Here is a 15,499-nt window from a genome sequence, read left to right as displayed (position 1 = left end):
CTTGAAGTAGCTGTCAGTGGCTGCAAAGCAGCAACTACAACTGGTTCACTGGTTAATAAACCAAATAAAAATTAAAAATCAAACATGGTAATAAAATAGTATTCTTTCCAAACCAGTGGCCCAAGCAACAACCACGGCCCCTCCTTCAATGGCAAGCCTGTCTCAAGCCTGATTACAGTTGTAACAATCTTTTTTAGTAAAATATCCTGGAGTCAAAATCTCTGATCCTATCCTTTCAACCTCACACAATTCATAATTCTCCTTTATACTCTTGCACTGTGTATAAATGACATAGCATAAGCTCACATATTTCAAAACAAATCTGTAACAGGAATAACATATTTCACAGATTGTGTCGGATTTTACACTTCACAAATGGTGAATGTAAATTGTTTACAGTATATTATTGTTCAGTGAATGTCTTTTCCTCTGTTTTCTATCTTGTTGATATTTGATCATGTGTATAAGGGCTAATCGGTACATTTATGTGCATTTACAGTTGCATTAGTTTAACACTAGTAATATGAGATTAAGATTGTTATGGACACCTCTTGTCTTCTTTTTGCTGTAAAAAGATGAGTGATGTTGTAAATTATTTCACTTTTTTGTCTATTATGATGTAATGTTAAATGTATCTTTCTGATCTGAACTCTGTGCCTTTTGTTCTGCTCATAGCAGCAAAGATTCCTTTGTGAAGGCGCTTGTGCTTACTGTCCGTCTGCACTTCTGTGTCTTTGTGTAATAATATACACAGTAAAATACAAACTTCAAGGCAAACATTTAATGACCAACAGACATGTTGAAGACGGTCTCATTTGTCAATAATTCGTCTTTGAGAGGTGAAGCAAATCGTTACCATCCTCCAATGGTTGACTACCCAAATGTGCCATGTACCAACGCCATGGCACTAAACAAATCCCCGACGTCACCGGAGATTTTACTGGTCCCAAGAGTCCAGGTCAGCACTGTTGTTCTGCATTGAGAGTTTCTTTGCTCTAATGCAACACCACATGAAAAGAACAAAGCCATTAATTAACTGATCTCATTAACAGGACTCGGCGTTTTCACAGTCTGATAAAGCTCAGTTGACCTGTGATGTCACTGAAACACTAATAAAAAACTATTTCCCTGGAGAACTCACCTTTGTTTATGGAAGCTCGTTTTCACCACTGGAAAAAAAACATTTTTTGTCCCCAACAAGTCAAAATATTGGATCATTGTTTGAAAATTTTGAGTTCGGTATCTCGAGATCTTAACTTACCAACTCAAACTTTCAAAATAAATACGTCAGAATTCAGAAAATAATATGAAACTTTAGTTAAAATTTTGAGATAACCCCAAATTTTAAATTATGGGTGGCATTTTTTTCCCTTTCCCCTCCAGTGGCAGAAATAGGCTTGTATATGTGCTGAATGAACTCTGGTACTGTAGTTTCTCTTTAATCTCAAATACAAAATGCAACCGTGAAACCCTAAAACACCAAAATGCAGCTGAAAATAGTGTTTGGTTAATATTTGCACCCATTTGGTAAAAATGAGTTTTTAGCAGTTTAGCTCTAGCTTTTAAATAAAACATTTAGAGTCAAAATAAGAACTAAATTGCTTTGGTCTAAGAGCCACAGTGATGACTGAAACTTTGGAAAATATTAGGGAAAACAAGCGTTCTTTTATTTTGATGCTTTCACTTAACTCATTTAGCATGAGTAATCTACAGGACGCTGTCATGCGCATTCTTCACACAGCAACTCATTCTTAACCTTGGAAAAAGGCGATTTGATGAAAACGACTGATTTTAAATTGTGTCACACCATCTCCATTTACCTGTGGACGGGGTATCCCTGGAAAAAGATGCAACTGCATGCAAGTTGACCCAATTCACGACGCTTTTCGTCTACTCTGTGCTTGAGAGATAACTTTTAGATTATATTTATATTCACTACTTCTCACCAAAACACATTCTGTGCATCATAAACATCTGATCTGACTTTAAAGCATTTTTTGAGCCCTGTGGTTATTATCGACAGTGATTGTGCCCAGCGGGCCCTCGTGCATAACACTAAGACTCAAAAGCTTAAGCAGTTATTTGGAACACAGCCAGCAAACTTGTTTCTTTTGCTTGTATTGACCCACATGCTTCTCCTACCTTGATGCGCCAGAATGTTTTCCCCTGAAAAAGGGAAGACAAGGTAATTCATCTTTTTGTGTTACCACTGCTAAGCACTGATCAGTGAAACAGCAGGAATATACAGTAAATATAATCTTGCATAGATGCATATGATGCAAACAAAACAAAAACCCACTCTTTCTCACTTCTGGGTAACTTTGAAGCCAAAATCAAAACCATAGCAACAACGGAGCTTTTGTGCCAAAAGGACTATCTCCTCAACAAATAGATAAATGCTGATGATGAACATATTTGGCTCAAAGTTCAGGAGAAAGCTAGTGACTCAACCTTGAGCTGAGCGGTCTCTATATTTAATAACATTACTCATTATTGTTTCATTTTAAAACACGTCCTGTCAGCCAGTGCTAACACATTCTACAATAATGATTTTACTATGGACTTTAATGTCTATTTTATTACAAAGTAAAACCAGTTACACTTTGTAGAGCTTTTAAAAAGCAACCATACATTTCTCTCTTTGTACTTCCAGTGATTATCATTTTAATTTTTACACCTCAGGCACATAATGTACAGCGTGTGAATTCTAACCATACAGTTCACCACAATTCATAAAATGAGAAAGTCACGTGTTCACTCAAAGAAATGAATGGTGTGAAATAAAAACACAGCTGTCATATACCATGGCAATTTATTTATCTAGGTTTTTAAATAAGAATTTATCTGCCTTAAAATTCAATTTCTCTTCATTCACAGTCGTATTACTGAAGTTACTTAAACAAGAAAATCTCTGAATTGTGTATATATGCTCTCTTTCAGGTAGTGGAAGTAGCAGCAGTGGAAAATATACAATGGAGGTTTTAGCACAGAAAAGACTGATGAGTAGTAGGGTCACCTGTAGAAAGTATCGCGCAAATTAAGAATAACAGCTTTCGCAACAAATGTTATCAGTGCAGTATGAGAAAAAAAACCTAGGAAAAAAAAAAAATTTTGCTCAGTTCGTAATAGCATATTAGAAATCCAGATGTGCTCAAAACATCTAATATTAATGAAATCTGTACAATAAACCCAGAGAGAGAGAGAGAGAGAGAGAGAGAAAAAATGACACTTTAAAACCTTGCTTCCATGACATAAATCAAGCTTTTTTCTTTTTAGGTGGATTTTTAGGAGGCATGTACAGTACTACCTCCTCTTGGCAGCTGGCCTGGTGCCTTTGCTGCTGCTGCCTGCCTTGCTGGAGCCTTTGGAGCCAGAGAAGAGCTTGGTCATGAGCTCAGAGACATCAGGAAGCTCAGGGTTGGGGTTCAGCATGTTCATGGACTGCTCCATTTCCTGTAAAGAAAGGGAGGCAGAGAATGAACAGCTGTTTTTGGAGAGCGAAAGGCTGTGTACAGACTCAATGTTCTCTCTGATGTTAAAAATGTATCACAATCAGTCACATCTGTTACAGTTAGCACTTTACCACAATAAGCAATTCAAAAGGAGACAAGGATAGGGTTAGGATTTAAAACATCACAACGTCTGTTGTTTCTTCTATTTAGCTCAGAGACACAGCACAATGAACATACCTTTCTCATCTCTGGGTCATTGGTGTTGACCACTTTGGGTAGCAAAACAATGATAAGCAGGGGCAGAACCATCATCATAACCTGCAGGAGCAACAAAGACATTAAATGACATGTAACAAATTCAGATGCAATCTTCTTTGACAACTTTACAGTTCCTTTTTTTCAACGGTTTTATCTGTCAGCACAGAAGCCCAATATTCTCTTTTTGAGTTTGTGGGCCATCCAATCAAGAAAAAAAGTTTGGCATAAGGAAAACGCAACCTTAAAAAGGAAAGGAGCTAAAAAAAAAAAAAGAAAAGCAAAAAAAAAAAGCTTGTGTCAGACAGTGGATGGCCTGTACTACCCGGGATAAATCAGGTTTATTTTCAACTCTGATTGATAGAAAGCTGCTCAAGAGTTCATAAGTACAAAAATATGCAGTAGAAATGAGTAAAAAAGGTCACTGTAAGGAATGGAAATGTGACTTCATGGTCATGAAACTTCTGTTCATTATCGTCAATATTGTGCACCAGCTTATCAAAATTAATTAACATCTGTAGTTCTCTAAATGGGGCTACAGCCAATGGACTCTAACAGTACAAATGGTAGAAAGCATATGTTTAATCAGAGTATTAGGATAATGGTGGGATCCTAGGAAATGTTTCTTTTGTGACATACACATGCAATTCCCACTTAATCAACGCATTTTCTTACCATTGGGTTCATAAGGAAGTCTGTCCAGCCCCAGGTTTCTCGCTTCATAAAGTAGCTGTGAGGTCCACTACTCCTGATCTGAAGAGGGTACGGCTGGCGAATTACCTCTGACGTTTTGATGTAATTCACAAGTCGCGCTCTGTGAAATCACACATTGCTTCAGTGGGTCAGAGTTGCCACAGGCCAACCGCTAATTTTTGCAAGTTTTGTGTTTTTCACTATAGTGGCCATACCTCATTTTACCCTTGGATGTGATATCAACACGGACAGCTTCAAATCTATAGGTGGGAGTAACAACTTCAACAACATACGACCCAGAGGGGACATCGTTCACAGCAAAACTCCCATCGGTTCTGTAACAAAAACATAAAGCAATTTTTTCAAGACAGCAGCTGCTTATAATTTAAAAAAAGGTACACCTATATTAGTTCAACCTAAAGTTTGTCTAAAATATTAATCCTGAAATAAATGGAGAATGAACTAAATAGCAAAGTATTATCAAACTATCTTACTAAAGCAGAAATACAAATGGTTAAGACAAATAAATAAACAAATGTGGTAAAAACGTTAAAGGTCTTGCCAGTCAATAAAAATTTTCAATTAAATATCTGAAAGTGGGACATCTACAAAGGTCACCTAATTAGTAGGGGTGCAACGATACACAAAATTCACGGTTCGGTTCAATACTTTGGTGTCACGGTTCGATATTTTTTCGATACAAAAAAATGTTCATGCCTTTTTAATTTGTCATTTATTAAAATTATAAATATATATTTTAACTCAAAAGTACAGTTTTTAAATTTAACCCTAACCCTTGTGCGTGTTTTTTATTTTGACAGCGAATGCGCACCTGTGGACCACTTATGTGCAGCCCTGGTTATTTAGCTCGTCATATTGCAGCCACAGAAATTCTTTTGTCCATGAAACCATAAAGCTGCACTTTCTTTTTGCCTTATAGTCTGATTTGTCATAACTTCTCCGTTTTGTGGTAAGCTTTTCTTTGGCTGTCACTTCTTCACCCCGACCTGTCTTATTTGGCTCAGCAGAACTAAAATATATATCAGTCTGTGAAGGTTCTCAGTCATCCAGGTCATCGTAGTCAAATATATATCCTGCTGCTTTTACACACGCACTCACATAAGCTCAGCGATTCTCTGCGCGATCAACCTCTCACATGTTTAAGCTTGCTGCAGGAGATTTCACTTGTCATGTTTGCATAGTAAGGTAACGATTAATAAGACGATGTCAGAGGAATTGGTGCGCAAATTATCATCACTCACAGATCAGTGCTGTCGCTCTCTATACACAGTTCGCACGATTGCAAAGTGAAAGCAAAAAAACAAGCGCAAATTCAAATGCGATTTCAATATGTCACATATTGACAGTGGCTCACCGATGCCAATGACATAATTACCCAGCTACATTTCTGAAAGAATGCAAAAGCATTGACATATATTTTTCCTTCCTACAATAGCCCGACGGGCAGGGAAGAGATAGATTTTGGTAGCCCGACTGAAAAAATCGCTAGCCCTGGGACGTTGGGCTAGTGATATTGCAAGCCCTGTATCTGATTGAGGAATCACTCATCTTTGGAAAAGAGAGTTTATTACAGAGAAATGTCTCTTTCCAAAATAAAAGCTATACTATCTGCTTCTTCTGGGCTATATTCTCAGCAGCATAAGGAGAATCATGTGCTAACAGCTGTCTAAATGACTCGGCTAAAGTTAGTAGCATGCTTGTTGTTTTTGTCTTTGCACTAGGATGATGTCGGCGTAAATGTGCAGTCATATTCGTTGTGTTCCCACTAGTGCTTTCAGGTTAATCTCGTTGAAATGACCTTAACGCCACAACACGGCAAATCTCCGTTAACGAGCTACCGCCGATCGCTCCGTGCATGGGGCTAGACGGCCAACACGTTAACGAGCTAACTGCGCTAACACACTAGTTCCCACCCATGTAATTGAGCATTACATGGCACATCCAACATACTGTTTTACTTTAGTCCATGACTCGCTTACCTTCAGGGTCATACGTCACATGAAAACCAAAATAATTCCAAACGCCAGATCTGAATGAGGGTGGGGGAGGTGCCCTGCGCTCTTCCTTCTGTCTATGCTGTCTGTGTTGAGCGCTCAGTGGATCTGCGCTCGACAGTGCAGCCTAGGCAGAGTAGTCGAACGCAGATTCACTGAGCGCTCCACACAGACAGCATCGTCAGAAGGAAAGTTGATAAAATAAATTACAAATGTTGTATTGTTCGATACATATGCGTACCGAACCGAAAGCACTGTATCGAACGGTTCAATATCGATACGAATATCGTTGCACCCCTACTAATTAGGTGTATAAGTATCTAAGAATTCAAGTAGTATGCTTATTAAGTTGAAATTTGAACTTAATAAGATAAGATAAGATAAGATAAGATAACCTTTATTAGTCCCACACGTGGGAAATTTGTTTTGTCACAGCAGGAAGTGGACAGTGCAAAAGTTATGAGGCAAAAATTAGAATACAATAAGAATAAATACAGTACACAACTGTACAGAATAGAATAAAATAAAATAAAATACTATATACAGTAGAATAAAATAAAATAAATATACAATAAGATAAAAATAGAATACAAATACAAATACTATATACAACTGAGTAAAAATACAACGATGACAGAAAGGATTATTGCACTTAGTATTATTGCATATGTATGGATGTGTGTGCTTATGCTTCTTTTCACGCGCAAATTATGAGTTTCTTATATACATGCATTGTTACATTCTGTGATGCAAATAACCTATTAAAAATAAAAATATAGTGATAACTGAATAATCTGAGACTTATTTTTTTTAAATACATTTTGTTATAGTTGCATAGTTAAAAGTGACTACTTCTATACCCTTTATGTGCCTGAAAAAACAAAACAGTAAACAAAATTTGTCTTCATCAAAATCATTCCTTTGGGCACAATCTATGTACATAATTTGATATACTAATAGAGCCAGTAGGGATGTAACAGTGAGACACATAAAACACAACACTACTAATGCCACTACTAATGCCACTACTACTACTAATGCCACTACTACTGCTAATAATAATGCATTTATAAAAACAAGAACCTTAGAATCTCTTTCTAAGTGTGTTCCATCCAATATCCTTGAATTTATACTTGTGTCACAGACAAATGTATGTATTAGCCATCATTTATACTCGCATCTTTGGTGAAATACACTACTGTACACTAGTCATACAATAATTAAAACTATTGCTAAGACAATCGATTAAACCCTTGTGATCTAAGAAGAACACGAATGATTATTTTATTACGGATGATACGGTAACATGGTTAAAGATAACAGGGTTAAATAACATGATATATTATGTTTATTTGTCCATTACTACACACGTGACAAATAAATACTATAGAACATGCTTAATAATATGTTTGAGTATGTGTGTAATATGTTATAATATGTTCAACACACGTTTGTGCAGCAAACCAGTGCTAGTACTGGTGTTTTCTCATAAACATATGCTAGCTGTGGAAACATAATAGATTATATATACACAAGTCTCTTGTGGACGTTTTGTGTTGTGGTTACCGCTGCAGTAGGACCAAAAAGGCCTCATGTTGAAATGAAACGCTAATTGATTGACACTCGGACAAGAGTTACAAAAGGAAAGCTGTGCATGATCTACAACATTTGGTACCTGCCATCTGCCACAGGCAGATGCAGTCGTTATCGGGTTTGACTTCGAGTTTGACCCTAACCACCAGCTAGCAACGGCTAGGTGCTAATGCTACTTACGTAGCATTAGCACGTATTGTAGCACGTACCATGCTAGCTAGTTATCCAATGAACTATGGATATTTCTTACCTCAAAAATCCCACATGTTCTTCACCATCTACTAGCACTCTAGCCGTGGAGACCCAGTCTTGTGTTTTCACTCCGGGAACTATCGCTCTTCCTTCGATTTTGAACCGATCTCCGTTAGTCTGCGTCGACATAGCTGCGCCAGGCCCCGCTTCCATTTCAGTAAAACACCACCCTACGACGAGTACAGACTGGACGAAAGCCAGTAGCAGCGGTATTCTTTCCCTGTGCCACATACTGCCTCGTCTTTAATAAACTAAAATCGTTTTTCACCGTTTCTCCACCAACATGCAGTCAAGAGCTGTTTAGCGAAGGAGCGGAAGCCTCGCTGAATCAGCTGTCTCTGCGGAAAATGACGTCACTTCAAAAAAACCTTTATTGTACAAACCAGAAGCGCCACTCGCTCGTTTTTGCACAAAGATTCCCTTTTATTCTTAAAACTCAAAATGAAACTCATTGAAATTTTAAATCGAACTAGGAGGCAGAATAAGTATTTTCCTTGAAGGTTTCCCACGTCAGTACATTTTTTTAATTTTGAAAAAGACTAAAAAAAATTATAAAATAGATCCTTTTTTCCGTTTAGCAATGCAGCTTTGAAAACTAATCAATTTTTAATAAAGATTAAAAAAAAAATAAATCACGAGGTCAAATTAACGCTGCAGGAGCATGTTTAAAAACTCGTTTAGCCACTTTAACTTGGTGAGCAAGATCTTTTTACTTTTATTGTTACTTTGGCATTCACTATTCCAAAACGGTATTTTCAAAATTTTAATGAGCTTAGCCAGTTAAAACAATAAAAAACAAACAAAAAAACAAAACAAAACTGTGGTCTTATTTCTGCTGCAGTTTAACAGGACATCATCCCAGTACCATTTGATAATCTGAAGACAAAAAACAAACAATAAAATTGCATTTTTAATTTATTTAAAAGATGATTAAAAGAATCACTTGTTTTTACATTTTACATTACACAGTCAAATGTCAAAGGAAGAGGCAAAACGAAAAAACAAGAAAAGCAAGCTCTAATAACTTAAGACTGTTGCAGATTCAAGCTCCTTCTTTCGGAGAACTCAAGATGCAAAACATCAACATCCACAAGCGCATCTGCATTCCATGAAAGAGAGTGGTGTAGTGAGAGACAAAGACCTTGGCACTTCATAGAGCGAAATTACACCCAGTCTCATGGAGGTCCACTAAACATGCCCCTCAAAAAAGACAATCCACTTCAATGTGAAGCAGTCATTTGCTGTCCAGGAAGGCTCTCTTCGCCCTCCCTTCAGAGGTTCCAGCTCAAACGTGAGGGAAGTGTTTGAATTGTCAAGTTCAGTCCCAGTTAAGAGGTTTGAGTTTGAAGTAGCAAAAGTAACTGGTCTATTTCTCTTGCACCACTATCAGTTCGAAACATAGTCATGATTGACTGTAGTGGTCACATCCCAAGAGTGCTACATTGACAACTGTCAGGGCAGCTGCGACAGATAAGCCTCGATGCCCTGCAACACAAAGCAGAGATAGCACATGAAAAGTCGTCAGAGCTAGTAAATGCAGATAAACTGGATCACTCAACACTATTAATTTGATGCTGATTTGACATTTCAGCTGCTACAAACATGTAAAAATTAGTGAATGCATTTCCTTTTAAAAGATTTAATAAAACAAATCTTTTGTGGTTTCATTTTCTTCTCCTCCCACTATAAAACAGGATGTGAAGACTGAAAAAAGATCAACCACAAAAGCTTATGGTGGATCTGTGTCTTTTCTTTTTAGGATGGGAGTGGTTGGCTGAATCCACCTAAGATCAACAGAAGGTGAAATAACAGCAGGAGCACCTGTGGAGCCTGAAAACAGTTCTGCAACAGAAATATCAGTGTGACAAAACACTCATTTCTAAAAACGTTAATGCAGCTCTATTATATATTTTCTATTTACTTTTAACAAGAAATCAATGTGGTGCTTTAGTATAAACAATCCATACAAAACAGTAGCGGTCTTCACTCTGACCTATATCACGATGGAAAAAAAAAAATCCCTTATGAGGGATGGTTCTCACCTTTGCCAGCTCTCCCGTAGTTCCTGGAACCAAACATAATCGGGTTCCTTCCTTCCACAAGTCCTTTAGCCGCTGCTTCATGACTTCCATGTTCCTACAATAAACACACAAACATTACTGATGGCAATGACTGATAATGATATATAACCTTAATTAGCTATAGTTATTATTCATTCATCACATGACTGTAATTATTTGATTATTTATTTATTATTTTCTCACATTCTGTATATTTGCATTATACCTATATTGGTATTATATTAATGTCCTGTGCATATTGATGATATCTGATTTCTGGTTAGAGGTTAACTGCATTTGGTGCCTTAAACTTGAACTTGTAAAATGACAATAAAGTTTAATCTAATCTAATCTGATTTAATTACTGATCCAATACATGGAAAGTGCAAAAGAGATGCAATCTTGGCACAGTCTTCGTGGAAATGTTTAAGGATACCATTAGGGCCTGTGCGATATGACCAAAATCTCATATCCTGATATAAGTCATCTATCGTCCCGATAATGAGATAAATCACAAAAATTTAACAGTTTCTGTAAATTCTGTGAATCTCGGGCAGCTCGACTTGCGTGAAGTGTTTCCAGCTGGGAGCTGTGTACCTGGAGTCGAGTGTTTTAACGATGTATGAAACTATACATTTTTAGACATAAGTTTTAACAGCCGCCATTTTCTTTGGGAGTATTTATTACACGGCGTGCTGCGGGGAAAAGCCTGTTCTAACGTTTGAGTCTAAGGTTTATTTTTTAGCAACTGGCGGCTCTTTTTTAATTCTCATCAGTAAATAATCTGCTCTTTCACGTGATTCAGTTCATTTTGAAAAGTCTCAACAGGATCTTGAGCTTTATTGTGAAAGGTTTATGTGGAAAATAATAAAAGCAGACACACGCATAAAAGCAGGCACTCATCCGTCTATAGTGTGGTTATTTAAAATATAAGAGAAAGAGAGAACTTTAAGAAGTTAATATAGCCACTACAGTGACCATCAAAACAGTGAAAAAAAAAATTCAGCATAAGGGCGTGGCTGCCTGGATGACAAATGTTTAGAAAATGAAAGCAAGCAACAGGATGTTTCCTGTGACAACACAGGCAACTAGCATGCCCGAATTCAGCAGATTATATTCATAAGATCGAAACAAAAGTGAATAACTAAAAACATTTACTGGATTTCAAATATTCATCTTAAAAATTTAATATCTGTTGGTTTTATCCCCATGCATTCTTTTTTTCTTTAAATTGATCCAACTTTCCAAGATTTATTTAGAATTACTCACCAGACAGTGAAAACTAGAAAAATAATATGATTTTAAACATCTACATTGAAACTCTGGAGGTTGCATTAGGTTTATTAAAGCGCACAGGGCTCACCTGTCTTCTGCACAACTGTCCTGCAGTCTTTTTTCAGTTCTAGAAAGTTCTGGCCACCATTTCCTGATGACGGATTGAACCCAGTGTAAACCCACAGTTATCTGTCTGTCAGAAAACAAAAAACAAAAACAGTTAGTTGAATCCAAAATGTTATTACATATGAGATTTAAAGGTCAAAGGAATTTCTCGACTCCTTCAAGAGGCTTTAGCTGCTCTCTCCTCTGTTCATTATCTATTTATCAGACAAGCTTAAACTTCCCGGAGGAGAACACAATCATCTTTAGGTTTATAAACAACAAATCTAACTGCTTTAAACTCAGCACACCTTCATATAATGATCAAAAAGAAAAAAAAAGATAAATATTATTAGAATGAATTGCCACTTACTCTTCATATTTACTGGTGAGGATCATTTTGACTTGGGGCATGAGGTCAACACAGCAGCCAAGTGACAAACATGGTGCTTCTGTTTGAAGGCTGATGAGAGAGGAGATAACACAAGTTCAAATGAGGTGATCATCAGCAATCAGGCATGAAGAAGAAAAATAAGAAAAATGGCCAACATGTCCACCGCAGAACAACAGAAAAATCTAACAAGCTGTCAGAGCTGCACGAGGTTTGGTTTTCACTAGGCCACCATGCTTCAACAGCTCCATATAGGTATCATGGTGCGACTATGCATGCTTGTATACTGCAATTTCAGAATTGTTACCAAAACATGACTATTTCCTGCTTTACAAATTATTGTCTTACAAACTGTACAATCTTTGTAAATTAACAGCTGACTGGACGAATGTGCAGCACGGTCACTGGAGGTAAAGCTGAAACACTAAAAGCTAAAATGTAAATAAACAAAAAAAAAAAAAAATAACATTACTTACTTGTTTGTTAAGACAGGTAAGCAGTCAAGCAGCACACCTGTGTCTTGAATTCTGGGAAACCACAAACATGTGATGTGAAGATGACAAATTGTGAGTAATTACAGAATAAACACAACCATCAACCAACAGTAGCCACAAGTGTTTTACCTTATTAGGTAGGCCACTAATTCACTTGCACTTTTTCGCCATAGTGTTAGGGCTACTTTAAGTCGAAGACTTCTTCCAAAAAGAACCTGGGTCATAGCTTCATGGTCCTTTGATAGCTATGTATAGACAAACAATGAAAAAAAATGGAACTCAGTGTTTTCAGTGTTGCAGTTTTCAATCAACAAGCCTTCATATTTCATATGAAATAAAAACAATCAGTGGCTCGAGCTCTGTTTCTCACCTCAGCAAAATCACTGTACTTGGAACTGGCCCCCGCCATCTTGGAGGCCTCTGCAGAGTTCACCGGAAATCCACAGCCCCGGACATCATCGGAGCAGGTCAGCTCATTTTCCTTGTTGGCCATGCCGGGGTCACATAAACGGCCTACATCTGATGATCTGCGGTGCAGCTTTACGCCCACCTCCGCCAATCCACAACTCTTTCTTTTGCAAGATGTCGCCCGCTTCACTTTTCCTGGACTGTGTACTCTGTAATGCACCTGAAATCTGCCAAATGGAGAAGTTGAGATTGGCCAGATGCAAAGCAGTCACAGGTTAAACCCCCCCCCCCCCCCACATAAATACAAATTAAAGCCACCATGATAACGGTTAATGGTAAATGAAAGATGCTTTAATGGTTCAGTGACTGGTTGTACATCCACACTAACATGTTTTTTATGTTGACATTTGTTAATTTTAAGACCCCTAAACATCAAGACTTTGTTTCTGCCCCTCCAATCAACATCATTTCCCAGACACCTATGTTTGCTTCTTTATCAGTCATAATTATGAAGCCAAAATATCACAGCCACTCTCACATACGTTCTATGATTTCGTGCTTTTCATGTGTATCTCTTCCATGGCGTCATACAGTGACGGCTCCCAGTAGCCTTCTAATATGTTGCTGTATTTGCTTTGCGACAGCTCCCTATTGTCACTGATCCAAGCAAACAAAAAAAAAAAAATCTCTGGTCTTACTATTTGCTTTTCCTTCTTCAATATATTTTCAAAAAACAACTAACCCACTGCTTCTTAATTACACCAGTACACAGACCCAGTGTGGGTGAATGGTTAAGGTAATGTGTTTACAGAGGGTTTAGTACAAAAGGAAAGTTTACTTTCATATTAAAACAGCTTAAAAACAAAAAACATATTAGTGTGGATGCAAGGATGATCTGTGGGAAACAGGCAGTGAGTGATCATAATTTGATGAACCCCCTCAGATGTGGATCAGAGACTCACCTGTCTTTATCTAATTCTTCCTTATTAATAATATCCACCTAAAACAAAAGGATAGGGGATGAGGCCACTACTGCTACAATGCCACTGAACTGTACTTCACAGTCACCAGGATTTAAAAGACGCATGGGCAGCTGTTTACACAATTAGTCATAGTATTTCCCATTATATCCTTATACCTGCTTCATATTCTTCTCAGCAGAACTAGGCACGCTGGGTCGCAGAAAGCCATTGGAGTTTTTGTGGTTGACCTTCGGGACTGCTCGTTGCCAAACATGCTTACCAGCTGCCATAATAAGGAACACTGCTGGAGAAACAAATTGGAAAATAATTAAGAGGCTAAGGAGCCAAAAGCCAGGACTATGTTGTGGCACAACTATGAATAGGCCAGCTAAAAGTCAAGAGCATACGCTCCCATATGTAACAGTTTGACTCAAATTAGCTCAGTGAAACAAGATAAACTAAACCAAAATGCTCAATTTTAGTTTCAAATGCGTTAGCTCCCATTAGCTCGTATGGCTGAACGTCGCAAAAACATAATATGCTGTAAACGTTAGGGCTGTAAGTTTGCTGCTTTGCAAGTGTCAAAATAAACGATGACAAAAGAGGTGTAAAGTTGCATTTCGTGACGCCTCCCATTAAAATAAATGTCAACAATCTCATTGTAATGTCTAGGTTAGCTTTAACTGTTAGCATTTAGCTCAACTCACAAGACAACACGGGAGACGTAGAAAGCAACAAGCTGGGCCGCTAGTGCGAGCTAGCTAGCTGGTTAGCCTTGTGAACGTATGTCTTCGTCAAAGATAAAGTTGTCACTTTTAACATGTACGCCCCGGAGTTGAATACCAACCGATTCATTTTGTGAGATGTTACGATCGCTCCTCAGATGTGTAAAATCCAAAACGTGAAAAACTGGTTAAACACTAAAGCAACTCCCTCGATGCACGATCGCAAGCGTTTCACAGTTTTACCATTCAAATGAATACACCGCCGGTGCGTGAGGATTGTGGGATTGATTTTGGCAAAGAAAAGCTGCAGTTTTAGCGACGACTGCCGGACATTACAACACAAATTTGTGCTGTGGCGCCACCTGGTGTCAAATAGTGTGATACAAGAATGCAGTCTTGCAGAAGCTGAAATCTTACACCACTAACTGTGAAGTACATATACTTCGTTTTAAATTATTTCCATCCTTAATGAGGATAAATTTAGAAAAAAACCCAATGTAAATAAAAAACAAAGAGCTTATAGTATACTGTTGTTGGGTTTACGTTACATTTTAACAATCACAATGGAAAGGGAAAAAAAACCCTGAATAAATGTGGCATTTTTCCATCTTTACTCAAACCTAAAATCTAAAAATACTTAACTTGACATCCCCAGACCTGTGTAGAAAGGCTGGAACCACTCATGACATTAAAAAAATATATATTTTCTTGAAAAACTGGAGAAATTAGCAAGTTCATTTCAAGTTTCACATTTTGCATAACTTATTTAATTAGATTTTACCTGTATTTACCTGTGTAGCATGTACATTTCTGAAAGCGTCC

At 37.5% G+C, this 15,499-nt stretch overlaps 2 protein-coding genes across 3 annotated transcripts; both read right to left on the bottom strand.

Annotated features, from left to right (window-relative positions):
- Positions 1–2,793: 2,793 nt before the first annotated feature.
- Positions 2,794–8,605, bottom strand: emc7b (ER membrane protein complex subunit 7b). Its single transcript, XM_085383111.1, has 5 exons — positions 8,259–8,605; positions 4,616–4,735; positions 4,383–4,521; positions 3,690–3,770; positions 2,794–3,453 (listed from the first exon to the last, which is right to left on the bottom strand). Exons 1-5 carry the CDS (start codon positions 8,489–8,491, stop codon positions 3,304–3,306), a joined length of 723 nt encoding a protein of 240 aa, XP_085239237.1. The 5' UTR covers positions 8,492–8,605; the 3' UTR covers positions 2,794–3,303.
- A 557-nt stretch (positions 8,606–9,162) lies between these two features.
- Positions 9,163–14,959, bottom strand: katnbl1 (katanin p80 subunit B-like 1). 2 transcript variants are annotated; one of them, XM_085382904.1, is made up of 10 exons: positions 14,800–14,959; positions 14,129–14,256; positions 13,953–13,990; positions 12,953–13,217; positions 12,712–12,827; positions 12,565–12,615; positions 12,071–12,160; positions 11,684–11,788; positions 10,303–10,396; positions 9,163–9,745 (listed from the first exon to the last, which is right to left on the bottom strand). In XM_085382904.1, the coding sequence occupies exons 2-10, from the start codon at positions 14,240–14,242 to the stop codon at positions 9,713–9,715; spliced, it is 906 nt and encodes a 301-aa protein (XP_085239030.1). In that variant the 5' UTR covers positions 14,243–14,256; positions 14,800–14,959; the 3' UTR covers positions 9,163–9,712. The 2 variants fall into 2 exon arrangements, with proteins under 2 accessions (XP_085239030.1, XP_085239031.1); XM_085382905.1 differs by having other exon boundaries at positions 14,129–14,253.
- Positions 14,960–15,499: the final 540 nt, after the last annotated feature.

The sequence above is a fragment of the Rhamphochromis longiceps genome, linkage group LG15 (assembly GCF_057381845.1).
Source record: "Rhamphochromis longiceps isolate RC_006_pf linkage group LG15, R_longiceps_female_GT1.1, whole genome shotgun sequence".
Taxonomy (NCBI): Eukaryota; Metazoa; Chordata; class Actinopteri; order Cichliformes; family Cichlidae; genus Rhamphochromis; species Rhamphochromis longiceps.
Note: the sequence above shows the minus strand (reverse complement) of the source record. Positions and strands in the feature narration are given on the sequence as shown.

Excerpts from the sequence above, each read along its gene's own strand:
- emc7b (XM_085383111.1), bottom strand. The coding sequence starts at position 8,491 with ATGTGGCACAGGGAAAGAATACCGCTGCTACTGGCTTTCGTCCAGTCT. Across the intron at positions 4,522-4,615 it reads ACATCCAAGGGTAAAATGAG|AGCGCGACTTGTGAATTACA; the intron begins GTATGGCCACTA and ends GTGATTTCACAG. Across the intron at positions 3,771-4,382 it reads ACTTCCTTATGAACCCAATG|GTTATGATGATGGTTCTGCC; the intron begins GTAAGAAAATGC and ends TTGCTCCTGCAG.
- katnbl1 (XM_085382904.1), bottom strand. The coding sequence starts at position 14,242 with ATGGCAGCTGGTAAGCATGTTTGGCAACGAGCAGTCCCGAAGGTCAAC. Across the intron at positions 13,991-14,128 it reads CTGAGAAGAATATGAAGCAG|GTGGATATTATTAATAAGGA; the intron begins GTATAAGGATAT and ends CTTTTGTTTTAG. Across the intron at positions 9,746-10,302 it reads CTACGGGAGAGCTGGCAAAG|GGCATCGAGGCTTATCTGTC; the intron begins GTGAGAACCATC and ends TTTGTGTTGCAG.